The sequence below is a fragment of the Staurois parvus genome, unplaced genomic scaffold (assembly GCF_062004578.1).
Source record: "Staurois parvus isolate SC_StPar_1 unplaced genomic scaffold, SC_StPar_1.0 ptg003132l, whole genome shotgun sequence".
In the NCBI taxonomy this organism is placed as follows: Eukaryota; Metazoa; Chordata; class Amphibia; order Anura; family Ranidae; genus Staurois; species Staurois parvus.
Window position 1 is genome coordinate 91,102 of NW_028320928.1, and position 17,921 is coordinate 109,022.

Genomic DNA, 17,921 nt, shown 5'->3' on the forward strand with positions numbered 1-17,921 from the left:
CAGGCTGAGCCTCTCCCTGTGCCAGCTGAGCCTCTCCCTGTGCCAGCTGGGCCTCTCCCTGTGCCGGCTGAGCCTCTCCCTGTGCCGTCTGAGCCTCTCCCTGTGCCGTCTGAGCCTCTCCCTGTGCTGGCTGAGCCTCTCCCTGTGCCGGCTGGGTCTCTCCCTGTGCCGGCTGGGTCTCTCCCTGTGCCATCTGAGCCTCTCCCTGTGCCGTCTGAGCCTCTCCCTGTGCAGGTTGGGCCTCTCCCTGTGCAGGTTGGGCCTCTCCCTGTGCCGTCTGAGCCTCTCCCTGTGCCGTCTGAGCCTCTCCCTGTGCCGGCTGAGCCTCTCCCTGTGCCGGCTGGGCCTCTCCCTGTGCCATCTGAGCCTCTCCCTGTGCGAGCTGAGCCTCTCTCTGTGCAGGCTGAGCCTCTCCCTGTGCCGTCTGAGCCTCTCCCTGTGCCGTCTGAACCTCTCCCTGTGCCGTCTTAACCTCTCCCTGTGCCGTCTGAGCCTCTCCCTGTGCCGTCTGAGCCTCTCCCTGTGCTGGCTGAGCCTCTCCCTGTTCCGGCTGGGCCTCTCCCTGTGCCGGCTGAGCCTCTCCCTGTGCCGTCTGAACCTCTCCCTGTGCCGTCTGAGCCTCTCCCTGTGCCGTCTGAGCCTCTCCCTGTGCCGTCTGAGCCTCTCCCTGTGACGGCTGAGCCTCTCCCTGTGCCGGCTGGGCCTCTCCCTGTGCCAGCTGGGCCTCTCCCTGTGCCGTCTGAGCCTCTCCCTGTGCCGGCTGAGCCTCTCCCTGTTCCGGCTGGGCCTCTCCCTGTGCCGGCTGAGCCTCTCCCTGTGCCATCTGAACCTCTCCCTGTGCCGTCTGAGCCTCTCCCTGTGCCGTCTGAGCCTCTCCCTGTGATGGCTGAGCCTCTCCCTGTGCCGGCTGGGCCTCTCCCTGTGCCAGCTGGGCCTCTCCCTGTGCCGTCTGAGCCTCTCCCTGTGCCAGTTGACTCCTCCTGACTTCCTGTAGTGATGGTAAAGGTCTACCTGTCCCCTGTCACTGGTGTACAAATGAAGGGAAGCATCATGGAGCCGACACATGGGGAGAATCATTCAGAATTACAGACATAGAGATTGAAGCTTTATTATTGTGAAGGAGAGATCCTCTGTCCCCAGAACTGGGGCTATGCCAGAAGATTGGTGTCTAGCTGCCCGGTACTGGGCCAATGTTATTGGGGGGGGAGGGGGGGTCGTGTCAGAACTGCTTCCCATTAAGTCAATAGGATTGCTAAAGCAATTCCAAGCAGGTGGATGCAGCTCAGAAGGAGGTCAGCTGCAGGTCAGATCCATGCGTCACAATGAACTCTGCATGGGCTTCAAGTCTGAAGCGTGATGACGTAGAGCTCGATCGTTGACCTGTGTCAGGAAATAATCATTTAAATTCAATTCCTTTCATTTTTACATGTGTACATGAGAGACAGAATGACCATGGCAGTCAGGCCGATGCTACAGCACGGCTCCGCAGCCATCTCCAGGAAACAGTCAAAAGATCTGCTTGAGTTTGTCCATCTAAAGGTTCACGTCTCATAATCCTCAATCTGTCTCGTAGAATGATAAAGTCACCATTGTAGACCACCATGCGGCTACGGAGTCCTTCATGAAGCATCTGGAACATGAGACCCGCCTGCGAGGAGGCTGCCCAGCAGACTGGGTGTGGATTGTACCTCCAATGTCTGGCAGTCTGACTCCCGTATTCCACCAGGAGATGGTCAACTACCACCTGTCCCCGTCCTTTCTCTATCAGGTACCAAAGCACAGAGACAGCAGGGTCTGGTGTAGCTCTGGTGGAGGTTGGAGAATGCATTTTGGTGATCTAGCTCTAATAGACATCTACTACTCACTAAGTTCCTCTTCACTGAAAATAGAATTCATGTATGCAGTATGTTGGGCTCTTCTCCACGTTCCCTGTTCTCTCGTATCTCTGTGTTTTGTGTCTTCCTCCATATTTCACTGATTGTTGGGTCTTTCTCCATGTTTCCCACGCATTCAACTCTCTTGTTGGGTCTTCCTCCATGTTTCCCACGCATTCAACTCTCTTGTTGGGTCTTCCTCCATGTTTCCCACGCATTCAGCTCTCTTGTTGGGTCTTCCTCTTTTTCTCCTGTTCCCTCCTATCTCTGTGTGTTGTGACTTCCTCCTTGTCTTCTGTTGCTAATCACTATTTGGTGGATCTGTGTTTTTCATTTTCTTATATCTCTCTGTGTGTTGGGTCTTCCTCCATGTCTCCCTCTCTTTCAACTCTTGTTGGGTCTTCCTTCTTTTCTTCTGTTCACTCCTCTCTGTTGAGTCTTTCTTCATGTCTCCCTTTCTCCCATCTCTCTGTGTTGGATCTTTCTTTGTCCCCTATACCCTCAGCTTTCTATGAGTTGGATCTTCTTCTAGGTCCTCTATTCTCTTATGTCTCTGTGTTGTGTCTTCCTCCATCGTGAGGGGATTCCCTCATCCCTCTATGTGTTGGATCTTCCTGAGGGGATTCCCTCATCCCTCTATGTGTTGGATCTACCTCTAGGTCCTCCATTCTCTTATGTCTCTGTGTTGTGCCTTCCTCCATGTCTTTCATTCCCTCATCCCTCTATGAGTTGGATCTTCCTCTAGGTCTTCCTCTCCCATCTCTCTGTGTTGGATCTTTCTTTGTCCCTTATACCCTCAGCTTTCTATGAGTTGGATCTTCCTCTAGGTCCTCAATTCTCTTATGTCTCTGTGTTGCGTCTTCCTCCATGTCTCTCATTCCCTCATCCTTCTATGTGCTGTATCTTCCTCCATGTCTCCCATTCTTTCACATCTCTATGTGTTCTGTATTCCTCCCTGTCTACTATTGCTAGTCTCTCTTTGTTAGCTTCGTGTTTGTCATTTTCTCTCTGTGTGTTGGGTCTTCCTCCATGTCTCCCACTCTTTCAACTCTCTTGTTGGGTCTTCTTCTGTTCGCTCCTCTCTGTTGAGTCTTTCTCCATGTTTCCCTTTCTCCCATCTCTCTGTGTTGGATCTTTCTTTGTCCCCTATACCCTTAGCTCTATGTGTTGGATCTTCCTCTAGGTCCATTCTCTTATGTCTCTGTGTTGCGTCTTCCTCCATGTCTCTCATTCCCTCATCCCTCTATATGTTGGATCTTCCTCTAGGTCCTCCATTCTCTTATGTCTCTGTGTTGTGTCTTCCTCCATGTCTCTCATCCCTCTATGAGTTGGATCTTCCTCTAGGTCTTCCATTCTCTTATGTCTCTGTGTTGCGTCTTCCTCCATGTCTCTCATTCCCTCATCCTTCTATGTGCTGGATCTTCCTCCATGTCTCCCATTCTTCACCTATGTGTTGTGTATTCCTCCCTGTCTACTGTTGCTAGTCTCTCTTTGTTAGCTCCATGTTTGTCATTTTCTTGACTTTGTTTTGGGTATATCTTCGTGTTTCCTGTCCTCTTGTCTCTCTGTGTGTTGGGTCTTCCACCATGCCTCATGTACTCCCATCTCTCTGCAGGTTGGGTCTTTCTTTATGTCTCTCGTTCCCTCATTTCTCTTTGTTGGATCATCCTCCACGTCGCCAATTCTGTCATCTCTCCATGTGTTGGATCTTCCTCCATTTTTCTCTTTCTTTCATCTCTCCAAGTGTTGAGTCCTGTTCTGTCTCCCATCTCATATCTTGTCTTAATAAGTCTTCCTCTTTCCACTTCCTTCATCTGTCTATGTGTTGGGTCGTCCCTCATTTCTCCCATTCCCTCATCAGTCTATGTGTTGGGTCGTCCCTCATTTCTCCCATTCCCTCATCAGTCTATGTGTTGGGTCGTCCCTCATTTCTCCCATTCCCTCATCAGTCTATGTGTTGGGTCGTCCCTCATTTCTCCCATTCCCTCATCAGTCTATGTGTTGGGTCGTCCCTCATTTCTCCCATTCCCTCATCTGTCTATGTGTTGGGTCGTCCCTCATTTCTCCCATTGCCTCATCAGTCTATGTGTTGGGTCGTCCCTCATTTCTCCCATTCCCTCATCTGTCTATGTGTTGGGTCGTCCCTCATTTCTCCCATTCCCTCATCTGTCTATGTGTTGGGTCGTCCCTCATTTCTCCCATTCCCTCATCTGTCTATGCGTTGGGTCGTCCCTCATGTCTCCCATTCCCTCATCAGTCTATGTGTTGGGTCGTCCCTTATTTCTCCCATTCCCTCATCTGTCTATGTGTTGGGTCGTCCCTCATTTCTCCCATTCCCTCATCTGTCTATGTGTTGGGTCGTCCCTCATTTCTCCCATTCCCTCATCTGTCTATGTGTTGGGTCGTCCCTCATTTCTCCCATTCCCTCATCTGTCTATGTGTTGGGTCGTCCCTCATTTCTCCCATTCCCTCATCTGTCTATGTGTTGGGTCGTCCCTCATTTCTCCCATTCCCCCGTCTGTCTATGTGTTGGGTCGTCCCTCATTTCTCCCATTCCCTCATCTGTCTATGTGTTGGGTCGTCCCTCATTTCTCCCATTCCCTCATCTGTCTATGTGTTGGGTCGTCCCTCATTTCTCCCATTCCCTCATCTGTGTATGTGTTGGGTCGTCCCTCAGTTCTCCCATTCCCTCATCTGTCTATGTGTTGGGTCGTTCTTCATTTCTCCCATTCCCCCATCTCTCTGTGTTGGGTCGTCCCTCATTTCTCCCATTCCCCCGTCTGTCTATGTGTTGGGTCGTCCCTCATTTCTCCCATTCCCCCATCTCTCTGTGTTGGGTCATCCCTCATTTCTCCCATTCCCCCATCTGTCTATGTATTATCTGTTTTTCCATGTATTCCATTCTTCAATCAGTGTGTTGGGGCTTCCTTTACATCTCTGATTGCCTCCTCTCTCTGTGTTGGATTATCCTCCATGTCTCCCATTTTCTCATATTGTGTTCGGTCTTCCTGCATGTGTCCGTTCTCTGATCTCTCTGCATGTTGAGTTTTCATCTGTCTCCCATTCTCTTATCTCTTTGTGTGTTGGGGCTTGCTTCATGTCTCCCGCTCTTTCTTCTTTCTATGTGTTGGGTCTTCTTCCATGTCTCCTGTTCTTTCTTCTTTCTATGTGTTGGGTCTTCTTCCATGTCTCCCCTTCTTTCTATGTGTTGGGTTTTCTTCCATGTCTCCTGTTCTTTCTTCTTTCTATGTGTTGGATTTTCTTCCATGTCTTTCATTCTTTCTTCTTTCTATGTGTTGGGTTTTCTTCCAGGTCTCCCTTTCTTTCTTCTTTCTATGTGTTGGGTCTTCTTCCAGGTCTCCCTTTCTTTCTTCTTTCTATGTGTTGGGTTTTCTTCCATGTCTCCCATTCTTTCTTCTGTTTATGTGTTGGGTTTTCTTTCATGTCTCCCGTTCCTTCTTCTATGTGTTGGGTTTTCTTCCATGTCTCCCCTTCTTTCTATGTGTTGGGTTTTCTTCCATGTCTCCTGTTCTTTCTTCTTTCTATGTGTTGGGTTTTCTTCCATGTCTCTCGTTCTTTATTCTTTCTATGTGTTGGGTTTTCTTCCATGTCTCTCGTTCTTTATTCTTTCTATGTGTTGGGTTTTCTTCCATGTCTCTCGTTCTTTATTCTTTCTATGTGTTGGGTTTTCTTCCATGTCTTCCGTTCTTTTTTCTTTTTATGTGTTGGGTTTTCTTCCATGTCTCCCCTTCTTTCTTCTATGTGTTGGGTTTTCTTCCATGTCTCCCCTTCTTTCTTCTATGTGTTGGGTTTTCTTCCATGTCTCCTGTTCTTTCTTCTTTCTATGTTTTGGGTTTTCTTCCATGTCTTTCATTCTTTCTTCTTTCTATGTGTTGGGTTTTCTTCCAGGTCTCCCTTTCTTTCTTCTTTCTATGTGTTGGGTCTTCTTCCAGGTCTCCCTTTCTTTCTTCTTTCTATGTGTTGGGTTTTCTTCCATGTCTCCCATTCTTTCTTCTGTTTATGTGTTGGGTTTTCTTTCATGTCTCCCGTTCCTTCTTCTATGTGTTGGGTTTTCTTCCATGTCTCCCCTTCTTTCTTCTATGTGTTGGGTTTTCTTCCATGTCTCCTGTTCTTTCTTCTTTCTACGTGTTGGGTTTTCTTCCATGTCTCTCGTTCTTTATTCTTTCTATGTGTTGGGTTTTCTTCCATGTCTCTCGTTCTTTCTATGTGTTGGGTTTTCTTCCATGTCTTCCATTCTTTTTTCTTTCTATGTGTTGGGTTTTCTTCCATGTCTCTCGTTCTTTATTCTTTCTATGTGTTGGGTTTTCTTCCATGTCTTCCGTTCTTTATTCTTTCTATGTGTTGGGTTTTCTTCCATGTCTCCCATTCTTTTTTCTTTCTATGTGTTGGGTCTTCTTCCATGTCTCCCGTTCTCTCTTCGTTCTATGTGTTGGGTCTTCTTCCATGTCTCCCTTTCTTTCTTCTCTCTATGTGTTGGGTTTTCTTCCATGTCTTTCATTCTCTCTTCTTTCTATGTGTTGGGTTTTCTTCCATGTCTTTCATTCTTTCTTCTTTCTATGTGTTGGGTCTTCTTTCAGGTCTCCCTTTCTTTTTTCTTCCTATGTGTTGGGTCTTCTTCCATGTCTCCCATTCTTTCTTCTTTCTATGTGTTGGGTCTTCTTCCATGTCTCCCGTTCTTTTTTCTTTCTGTGTGTTGGGTCTTCTTCCATGTCTCCCAATCTTTCTTCTTTCTATCTGCTGGGTCTTCTTCCATGTCTCCCGTTCTTTTTTCTTTCTATGTGTTGGGTTTTCTTCCATGTCTCCTGTTCTTTCTTCTTTCTATGTTTTGGGTCTTCTTCCATGTCTCCTGTTCTTTCTTCTTTCTATGTGTTGGGTCTTCTTCCATGTCTCCTGTTCTATCTTCTTTCTATGTGTTGGGTCTTCTTCCATGTCTCCTGTTCTTTCTATGTGTTGGGTCTTCTTCCATGTCTCCCGTTCTTTCTTCTTTCTATGTGTTGGGTCTTCTTCCATGTCTCTCATTTTTTCTTCTTTCTATGTGTTGGGTTTTCTTCCATGTCTCCTGTTCTTTCTTTTTTCTATGTGTTGGCTCTTCTTCCATGTCTCCCTTTCTTTCATTTCTCTATGTGTTGGGTCTTCTTCCATGTCTCCCTTTCTTCTTTCTATGTGTTGGGTGTTCTTTCAGGTCTCCCTTTCTTTCTTCTTTCTATGTGTTGGGTCTTCTTCCATGTCTCCCTTTCTTTCATTTCTCTATGTGTTGGGTCTTCTTCTATACCTCCCATTCTCTCATCTCTCTCTGTATGTGGAGTCTTCCTCCATGTCTTCCATTGCTTCTTCATCTTGTCTCTTGCTCTGTGTCTCGTCACCACTGACCTGAATGTTGGTATTGCAGCCAGATCCCTGGAAGCATCACATTTGGAAAGGTTCTCAGAGCACCATCACCCGGAAGAGGACATTTAAAGAAGTTGCCAAGTAAGCAGCTGAAATACATATATGTGACCTGCCATAAATGTGTACTTCTGTTCACTTAGCATCGTGTATTTACAAACCAACACCAGAGTGCCTAGCTGGTGGGTGAGACACCTATTGTAAATCTGCATCTAGGCAGCTTGAAGGTACATAAACTATGATCACTGGCCGTGAGTGTCATACTATTTACGTAATACAGAGATGTTGGGGGTGGCAGAAGCTGAACCTGAGCTGACAACAGGAGCTGGGGAAGGTTTTCATACTCTGTGGCTTGTGAAGGTAGGTGGTCATGCAGGACTTTCCTCCTGCCTGTATAGTGATCACAGAGCCACTTTTATATATGAGCTGCCATTAGATATGTGGCAAAGTATAAAAGATCCAGGCTGACTGGTTCCTCCCCAGTGCTCTCTGCCCCAGTGCTCTCTGCCCCAGTGCTCTCTGCCCCAGTGCTCTCTGCCCCAGTGCTCTCTGCCCCAGTGCTCTCTGCCCCAGGGGCAAGGTTCTGTAAGAAACCTTTTCGGTTTAACGCACTGTGCCATGCGGTAGATTCTGGTGGTCCAGTGTGGGATCTTCCACTTCTGATTATGGAAAATACATATACAAATTTGTTCTGAGAGCAATATGGTTGTGCCATGGCCAACCTTCTTCCATAGGGCAAGTTGCCGGTCCGTCATGATTATCCTCTGGGTTCAATACATTAAGAGCACCTGAGCTGAAACAAGCAGGGGGATGTGACTCTTCCTGTGCCTTCACTGGCTGCCCCCTTGCCCGAAGTCAGTAACGCAGGTAGTGTGGAAGTCAGAGGATTAACATGACATCTAGACAACATAGTTACTTCTTTCAGTAGGAGTTTCCTTGAATGAAGTCTAAAAGAATACACAAATGGCCGACCAAGTGGTGTGTTATGATTGCTGGGGCTCCGCCGCGGTTTATTTCAGCCATTAAGTTGTCATTTCATTCATGGCACAATGAGCCCGGGGCCAATACGGAGATCCTTCTCGTTTCCTTTCAGCGCTGTGAAATTTTCCGCCAAGCTGATGGGGCAGGCTATGGCCCGCCGGGTAAAAGCCACCATCCTGTACGCCACCGAGACCGGCCGTTCCGAGACCTACGCCCACAAACTCTGCAACATCTTCGCTCACGCCTTCGACCCCAGGGTAAGAGGACCGGGATGACGGGGGATTGGGGGAATGTGGAGGCAGTTGGATGGTTTAGTTAGGAAATTTCTCAGGAAGTTTAGTGGAACTCTCCGATCTGAATCGCTGAAGCTTAGCTGCCTCCGCTCCCCAGTAAGTGTCTGAGAAATAATCCATCTGTGTCGCCCACAGTGACCAAATCAGCTTCTTGTGTATAGGAAGCACAGACAGTTCATATTTCAGTCCTGTCAATCATGAGAAGCCTACTTCCTCCTTCCTCCTGAGATGGGGAAGAGGCACGAAGCATGTAGACAAAGGCCACACCCCCGCGGACCGTAAACAAATCACAAGCAGAATGTGACTATTTCTACTGATGCTATTTCACCATTGATTTTCCTGAATACCAGTTAGGCTGTCAGGGGCCCTCCTAGCAGTGCCAAGAGCCTGGGGGTATCTAAGGGCCCCTCATGCAGTGCCAGGAACCAGGGTTCATCTAAGGCCCTCAGAACCCTCCTAGCAGTGAAAAGAAACAGGGCCTATCTAAGGCTCTCAGAGCCTCCCCTCGTACCCAACTGTGGCAAGTGCTAGGGTCCATCTAAGGTTCTCTGGGGTCCTCCTAGCAGTACCAAGAGTCGGGGGGTATCTAAGGGCCCCTTGTTGCAGTGCCAGGAACCAGGGTTCATCTAAGGCTCTCAGAACCCTCCTAGCAGTGACAAAAAACAAGGTCTATCTAAGTCTATCAGAGCCTACCCCATTCCCAACTGTGCCAAGTACTGGGGTCCATCTAAGGTTCTCTGGGGTCCTCCTAGCATTACCAAGAGCCTGGGGGTATCTAAGGGCCCCTTGTTGCAGTGCCAGGAACCAGGGTTCATCTAAAGCTCTCAGAACTCTCCTAGCAGTGACAGGAAACAGGGCCTATCTAAGGCTCTCAGAGCCTCCCCCCTGTTCCAAACCGTGCCAAGTACTAGGGTCCATCTAAGGTTCTCTGGGGTCCTCCTAGCAGTACCAAGAGCCTGTGGGCATCTAAGGGCCCCTCGTTGCAGTGCCAGGAACCAGGGTTCATCTAATGCTTTCAGAACCCCCCTAGTAGTGACAGGAAACAAGGTCTATCTACGACTCTCAGAGCCTCCCCCCGTTCCCAACCGTGCCAAGTACTAGGGTCCATCTAAGGTTCTCTGGGGTCGTCCTAGTAGTACCAAGAACCAGGGTCCATCTGAGGAGAGCCAGATCCACCCAAACCAATCACTACCTGGCAGACGATGGGACAATTCAGAGTTACCACTGGAGGACAATGTTCCTGGTGCCAGAACTGCCCGTTACCACCAACAGAAATGTGACCCTGAAAACAGGTTTAAAGCAAGGAGGCTCTTGATGAGACAGAGAAAAGCCTGATATCTGATTGGCTTACACATCATATTGTAGAAATGTTAGATGTCCAGCTCCAGGTGGGGGAGGTATGGGGGGGGAACCTGACATGGATTCCTGGGGTGTAGCCTTCTCTGTATATCTCCCTATAGGTCATCTGTATGGACCGCTACGACACGGTCAACCTGGAGCACGAGACTCTGGTATTGGTGGTGACCAGTACCTTTGGCAATGGAGATCCTCCAGAGAATGGTGAGGTAAGTGCCCCTACTACAACCTACCTACAGTCACCGGGGAAGTGGCAACCAGTGTACTGAGAGGATATCCCTGGGTTCTGATGTCATGGAAATCGTCGTTATTTGTATGATAGGAGAACATCATAGTGCAGTAATATCTAGAACGGTGCATTGGTATATGGGGTGTATATATATATATATATGGGGTATATGGGGTGTATATATATATATAGGGTATATAGTATATAGCAATGGTATATATAGTAACAGAGAGCGTCCAACACTGCGTACGGTTCTGCACCTCCTCCACCTATCGTAGAATGTCTCTGCCACCGTTCTGTTCTCTTTGCAGGCCTTCGCCCAGGAATTGATGGAGATGACTTCTCCCAACGTGTCCTCCCTACAGCCAGAACAGCAGAAGTGAGTGTCTCTCCTATATGTCCTCTCAGGGGGGGGGACACTCTCTCCACCCCCACACCTCATAAAAGGTTCTCCTGTCTCTGATGCCTTAGACAGTTCCATGTTGGCCCCGAATATCGCCTCCCTATACTGGTGACCAGTCTGTCCATATGGTCAGTAACCATCACCGAGGCCATCGCATTGTCAGAGAACTTTCTTTGCTAAGTGTTCTTTCTCTTCTTTTTTCCTCTCCCCCCCCCACCCCCTCCTCCTCTGGCTCGGATCGGAGATTTCACTCCTGGATTGTTGGGACTCTCCTTGCGGATCATTAATAATTCTCCTTCAGGAAACGGGAAGTCCAGGAAGGAAAGGCTTCAGATTAATTTTAGAGCCAGGTTGTGTAAAGTCTTCTCACATTCGTCACGTTGCTCCAGGAACACAGACGTCACCGTGATTGTTCAATGGCATCGGTGTGGGGGGAGGGGGGTATATGTGTAGTATAAAGGAGGACAATGTCAATGTCATTCCTAACAACCAATCCGATGCCTGCAGTATATTGGGGTGAACTGGGAAGCATGTTTTTTTATTTTTTTAGATCCCACAATGGTAATCTAGTTGGTGGGGTTCAAGTATCATCTTCTCAGGTCTTTGTGCCCCCCTCTTAATCCTATGAAGCCCACACTAGGAAGATGGTGACACCATAATGCTGGGACTGTTATACCGGTGTCACCACTCCCTGGTGGATTCCCTATAGTCATACATGACAAATGGCCTGCAGTGAGGAGAGGTGGACAGCCACCTGTCTATGATGGCGGCAGTGTAGCCCCCCTTCCCCAGGGCTATGAGGACAGCAGTGTAGACCCCTCAGGGATGATGATCCCTATGTGGACGGCAGTGTGGACCCCTCAGGGATGATGATCCCTATGTGGACGGCAGTGTGGACCCCCGCAGGGATGATCTCTTTGATGATGGCAGTGTGGACCCTCCAAGGATGATCTTTGATGATGGCAGTGTAACCCCCCTTCCCCAGGGCTATGAGGACAGCAATGTAGACCCCTCAGGGATGATGATACCTATGTGGTCAGCAGTGTGGACCCCCCCCCCAGGGATGATTTATTTGATGATGGCAGTGTGGACCCTCCAGGGATGATCTCTTTGATAATGGTAGTGTGGACCCTCCAGAGATGATCTCTTTGATGATGGCAGTGTGGACCCTCCAGAGAGGATCTCTTTGATGATGGCAGTGTGGACCCTCCAGGGATGATGATCTCTATGAGGACAGCAGTGTAGACCCCTCAGGGATGATGATCCCTATGTGGTCGTCAGTGTGGACCCCCCCCAGGGATGATCTCTTTGATGATGGCAGTGTGGACCCTCCAGAGATGATCCCTTTTGATGATGGCAGTGTGGACCCTCAAGGGATGATGATCTCTATGAGGACAGCAGTGTAGACCCCTCAGGGATGATGATCCCTATGTGGACGGCAGTGTGGACCCCCCCAGGGATGATCTCTTTGATGATGGCATTGTGGACCCTCCAGGGATGATCTTTGATGATGGCAGTGTAGCCCCCTCAGGAATGATGATCCCTATGTGGATGGCAGTGTTGACCCCCCCAGGGATGATTTATTTGATGATGGCAGTGTGGACCCTCCAGGGATGATCTCTTTGATAATGGTAGTGTGGACCCTCCAGAGATGATCTCTTTGATGATGGCAGTGTGGACCCTCCAGAGATGATCTCTTTGATGATGGCAGTGTGGACACTCCAGGGATGATGATCTCTATGAGGACAGCAGTGTAGACCCCTCAGGGATGATGATCCCTATGTGGTCGTCAGTGTGGACCCCCCCAGTGATGATCTCTTTGATGATGGCAGTGTGGACCCTCCAGAGATGATCCCTTTTGATGATGGCAGTGTGGACCCTCAAGGGATGATGATCTCTATGAGGACGGCAGTGTGATGATCTTTGATGATGGCAGTGTAGCCCCCCTTCCCCAGGGCTATGAGGACAGCAGTGTAGACCCCTCAGTGATGATGATCCCTATGTGGACGGCAGTGTGGAGCCCCCCGGGCATGATCTCTTTGATGATGGCATTGTGGACCCTCCAGGGATGATCTTTGATGATGGCAGTGTAGCCCCCCTTCCCCAGGGCTATGAGGACAGCAGTGTAGACCCCTCTGGGATGATGATCCCTATGTGGTTGGCAGTGTTGACCCCCCAGGGATGATCTTTGATGATGGCAGTGTGGACCCTCAAGGGATGATGATCTCTATGAGGACGGCAGTGTGATGATCTTTGATGATGGCAGTGTAGCCCCCCTTCCCCAGGGCTATGGAGACAGCAGTGTAGACCTCTCAGGGATGATGATCCCTATGTGGTTGGCAGTGTTGACCCCCCAGGGATGATCTTTGATGATGGCAGTGTGGACCCTCAAGGGATGATGATCTCTATGAGGACGGCAGTGTGATGATCTTTGATGATGGCAGTGTAGCCCCCCTTCCCCAGGGCTATGAGGACAGCAGTGTAGACCTCTCAGGGATGATGATCCCTATGTGGTTGGCAGTGTTGACCCCCCAGGGATGATCTTTGATGATGGCAGTGTGGACCCTCAAGGGATGATGATCTCTATGAGGACGGCAGTGTGATGATCTTTGATGATGGCAGTGTAGCCCCCTTCCCCAGGGCTATGAGGACAGCAGTGTAGACCTCTCAGGGATGATGATCCCTATGTGGTCGGCAGTGTGGACCCCTCCAGGGATGATCTCTTTGATGATGGCAGTGTGGACCCTCCAGGGGTGATGATCCCTATGTGGTCGGCAGTGTTGACCCCCCCCCAGGGATGATCTCTTTGATGATGGCAGTGTGGACCCTCCAGGGGTGATGATCTCTATGAGGACAGCAGTGTAGACCCCTCTGGGATGATGATCCCTATGTGGTTGGCAGTGTTGACCCCCCAGGGATGATCTTTGATGATGGCAGTGTGGACCCTCCAGGGGTGATGATCTCTATGAGGACAGCAGTGTGGCCCCCCAGGATGAATGTCTTTATCATTTGTGTTTTCTCAGGAGCTACAAGACTCGATTTAACAGCGTCTCCCAGACCGACCTCCTAGTCACCGCCTGGAAGAAGAAGAGGAAGGAATCGAGTAACACGGACAGCGCCGGGCCCCTGGGCACACTCAGGTACAACGACCTCCTTCAGACAAGTTTTGAAATGGACCTTTCCTTTTATTAGGTGTTTTTGAGATTTCCCTCCCCCCGATCAGAGAGAACTTCCTGGGCCTCTGGGTTATTATTATTACATAACGATTGTTGTATGTGGTGGTGGATCTTCTGTCAGTAACTAGAAGACATCAGGAGGGTCATATAAAGTGGGGGCACAGCAGGAGACAGTTCTATTGAGGGTGGAGAGAGGGAGACAACCCCACTAAGGGCGGAGAGAGCGGTAGATAACCCTACTATGAGTAGAGAAAGCGGGAGACGACCCTACTTTGGGTGGAGAGAGGGGGATATGACCTTACTAAGGGTAGAGAGAGCGGGAGATGACCCTACAAAGGACAGAGAGAGCAGGAAATTACCCTACTAAGGGTGGAGAGAGCGGTAGATAACCCTACTAAGGGCGGAGAGAGCTGGAAATTACCCTAGTAAGGGCGGAGAGAGCGGGAGACGATCCTAATAAAGGTAGCAAGAGTGGGAGACGACCCTACTAAGGGTGGAGAGAGTGGGAGACGACCCTACTAAGGGTGGAGAGAGTGGGAGATGACCCTACTAAGGGTGGAGAGAGCAGTAGATAACCCTACTAAGGGCGGAGAGAGCAGGAAATTACCCTACTAAGGGCGGAGAGAGCGGAAGATGACCCTACTAAAGGTAGCAAGAGTGGGAGACGACCCTACTAAGGGTGGAGAGAGTGGGAGACGACCCTACTAAGGATGGAGAGAGCGGGAGTAGACCCTACTAAGGATGGAGAGAGTAGGAGATGACCCTATTAAGGGTGGAGAGAGCGGGAGAAAACCCCACTAAGGGTGGAGAGAGCAGTAAATTACCCTACTAAGGGTGGAGAGAGCGGGAGATAACCCTACAAAGGGCAGAGAGAGCAGGAAATTACCCTACTAAGGGTGGAGAGAGCGGTAGATAACCCTACTAAGGGCGGAGAGAGCAGGAAATTACCCTACTAAGGGCGGAGAGAGCGGTAGATAACCCTACTAAGGGCGGAGAGAGCAGGAAATTACCCTACTAAGGGTGGAGAGAGCGGTAGATAACCCTACTAAAGGCGGAGAGAGCAGGAAATTACCCTACTAAGGGCGGAGAGAGCGGGAGATGACCCTACTAAAGGTAGCAAGAGTGGGAGACGACCCTACTAAGGGTGGAGAGAGTGGGAGACAACCCTACTAAGGATGGAGAGAGCAGGAGATGGCCCTACTAAGGGTGGAGAGAGCGGGAGACGACCTTACTAAGGATGGAGAGAGCGAGAGATGACCCTACTAAGTATGGAGAGAGCGGGAGATGACCCTACTAAGGGTGGAGAGAGTGGGAGATGACCCTACTAAGGGTGGAGAGAGTGGGAGACAACCCTACTAAGGATGGAGAGAGCAGGAGACGGCCCTACTAAGGGTGGAGAGAGCGGGAGACGACCTTACTAAGGATGGAGAGAGCGAGAGATGACCCTACTAAGGGTGGAGAGAGGAGGAGATGACCCTACTAAGGATGGAGAGAGCGGGAGATGACCCTTCTAAGGGTGGAGAGAGTGGGAGATGACCCTACTAAGGATGGAGAGACCGGGAGATGACCCTACTAAGGATGGAGAGAGGAGGAGATGACCCTACTAAGAATGGAGAGAGTGGGAGACAACCCTACTAAGGGTGGAGACAGAGAGAGACGACCCTAATAAGGGTGGAGAGAGGAGGAGGTGACCCTACTAAGGGTGGAAAGAGCGGGAGTAGACCCTACTAAGGGTGGAGAGAGCGGGAGACAACCCTACTAAGGGTGGAGAGAGCAGGAGATGACCCTACTAAGGGTGGAGAGAGCGGGAGATAACCCTACTAAGGATGGAGAGAGCGGGAGGTGACCCTACTAAGGGTGGAGAGTGTGGAAGACAAACTTACTAAGGGTGGAGAGCGGGAGAATGTCACCTGAATGTCACCTGCGATCAGCTTCTTGTAATTCCCATACAGCAGAGCTCAGACTGAGAGACGGAGAAGCAGCACAAGGAACCACCTAAGCCAGCCCCCATTAAACCCCCTTTCCATCCAGTATGCCTCTGGTTTTCACTAGTGTCCTAGGAGGTTGGACGCCATTTTTTTCTACTTGGAGTCTGTACCTGGACCCCACTGGACTGGACATGCGAGGCTATTGTGGAACGTGACCTCCGGCACTATTAGTGGAGCGCTCTCCAGGTCCAGAGCCATGGCACAGCCTCAGGTGTGACCCGCCTCTGAAGGCACTTATTGACTAAGGACGGCCCCTTATCGAGTTTCCTAACATGATAAGGGGGAGGCATTGACTGCTGAAGTCATCCACTCGGTTCAGTGCTGCAGACTCATTTTCCCACCATTTAGCCAGGATGAAGCACCATCCCTCTTCTTCTCTGGCTCCTGAAGGACCACATGTCCAATTTTCGGTCTTATTGGGCTCCAGAGACACCTCCGGAGGTTGACTGAATGGGTCAAGTTCCTCCCACTGCTCTTCTGATGTCATAGTATTCCTCACCCCTGTCTAGCCTTGTGAAGGTATTTCCCACACACCCACCTTCAGGACTGCCACCCCTGGATGGCTAGTATTCTCCTCTGTCCTGGTCCTTCCCCTTGTTGGTGATCTCCTCTGTCCTGGTCCTTCCCTTGGTGGTGATCTCCTCTGTCCTGATTCTTCTCCTTGGTGGTGATCTCCTCTGTCCTGATTCTTCTCCTTGGTGGTGATCTGCTCTGTCCTGGTCCTTCCCTTGGTGGTGATCTCCTCTGTCCTGGTCCTTCCCTTGGTGGTGATCTCCTCTGTCCTGGTCCTTCCCCTTGGTGGTGATCTCCTCTGTCCTGGTCCTTCCCTTGGTGGTGATCTCCTCTGTCCTGGTCCTTCCCTTGGTGGTTATCTCCTCTGTCCTGGTCCTTCCCTTGGTGGTGATCTCCTCTGTCCTGGTTCTTCCTCATGGCAGTGATCTCTTCTGTCCTGGTCCTTCCTCCTGGCGGTAATCTCCTCTGTCCTGGTCCTTCCTCATGGTGGTAATCTCCTCTGTCCTGGTCCTTCCTCGTGTTGGTGATCTCTGTCCTGGTCCTCCCTCCTGGCAGTGGTTTCCTCTGTCCTGGTCCTTCCTCATGGCGGTGATCTCCTCTGTCCTGGTCCTTCCTCATGGTGGTGATCTCCTCTGTCCTGGTCCTTCCTCATGGTGGTGATCTCCTCTGTCCTGGTCCTTCCTCATGGTGGTGATCTCCTCTGTCCTGGTCCTTCCTCATGGTGGTGATCTCCTCTGTCCTGGCCCTTCCTCATGGTGGTGATCTCCTCTGTCCTGGCCCTTCCTCATGGTGGTGATCTCCTCTGTCCTGGTCCTTCCTCATGGTGGTGATCTCCTCTGTCCTGGTCCTTCCTCATGGTGGTGATCTCCTCTGTCCTGGTCCTTCCTCATGGTGGTGATCTCCTCTGTCCTGGTCCTTCCTCATGGTGGTGATCTCCTCTGTCCTGGCCTTCCTCATGGCTGTCCTGGTCTGAACTCAGATTGGTGTTAGTCCCCACAATAGTCCCTATTACACATGGTTCTGGTTCTGGTTCCGTTCTGTTGCTCACCCTCACTTGGTCGGCTTTTGAAGGTTCTGATTGTAATGGAATTCCTGTGTCCCTCAATGGAGGAAATCTTCTTCCTGAAGTCCATTGAGGGACACGGGGCCACTCTCTGTATTCTCTCTGGCCTTGTGTCCTGAGGCATGCTGGGTAGAGGAGGAGTTCTATGGAGGCGGGCTTACAACCTTTCCCCTTGCCAGTGTCCTGACCTCCTGTAGGTGGCAGTATAACTCGACTTTCTGAATTCCGGTGTCCCCCGAAGGACTCCATGCCTGACGTTGGAGGTGGGATCTCCAGTCACCTCTGGGAATGTTGGGTGGAGTAGCGAAGGGTTAGCACCCCTTTCAGTGATGATTTCGGCCTTCCAATATGGGAGATTTCCCTTCACTTCCTGTTCATGGAGACACAGCAGGAAGTGAAATCCCTTCTTAGACCGTTGTCACTGGAACAAGTGTCCCCATTGGATGATAGAGGAGCAAGTGAAGGAACACCGACAGAAGACGGGGGGGGGAGGGGGGCAGTTGGGGGTCTAATGCTTCCACAACTAAAATATGAACGTTTTGGCTGCTGATACACTCTGGGGAGGAGGAGGGACACAGTGTCATCCCCTGATGATAGAGATACATGGCTGAGAAGCGCAGTGTAATATTCTGATGATAG

General features: G+C 50.2%; 1 protein-coding gene across 4 annotated transcripts in view; it reads left to right on the forward strand.

The window, feature by feature from the left end:
- Window positions 1–17,921, forward strand: part of LOC149428563 (nitric oxide synthase 3-like) — a 105,195-nt gene that overhangs the window by 51,886 nt on the left and 35,388 nt on the right. For all 4 annotated transcript variants that reach the window (XM_089667256.1, XM_089667254.1, XM_089667255.1 and 1 more), the window contains 6 exons: window positions 1,574–1,768; window positions 7,285–7,364; window positions 8,374–8,518; window positions 10,015–10,119; window positions 10,451–10,518; window positions 13,566–13,682. In XM_089667256.1, coding sequence (XP_089523382.1) covers window positions 1,574–1,768; window positions 7,285–7,364; window positions 8,374–8,518; window positions 10,015–10,119; window positions 10,451–10,518; window positions 13,566–13,682 — 710 coding nt within the window. The remainder of the gene's footprint in view (window positions 1–1,573; window positions 1,769–7,284; window positions 7,365–8,373; window positions 8,519–10,014; window positions 10,120–10,450; window positions 10,519–13,565; window positions 13,683–17,921) is intronic.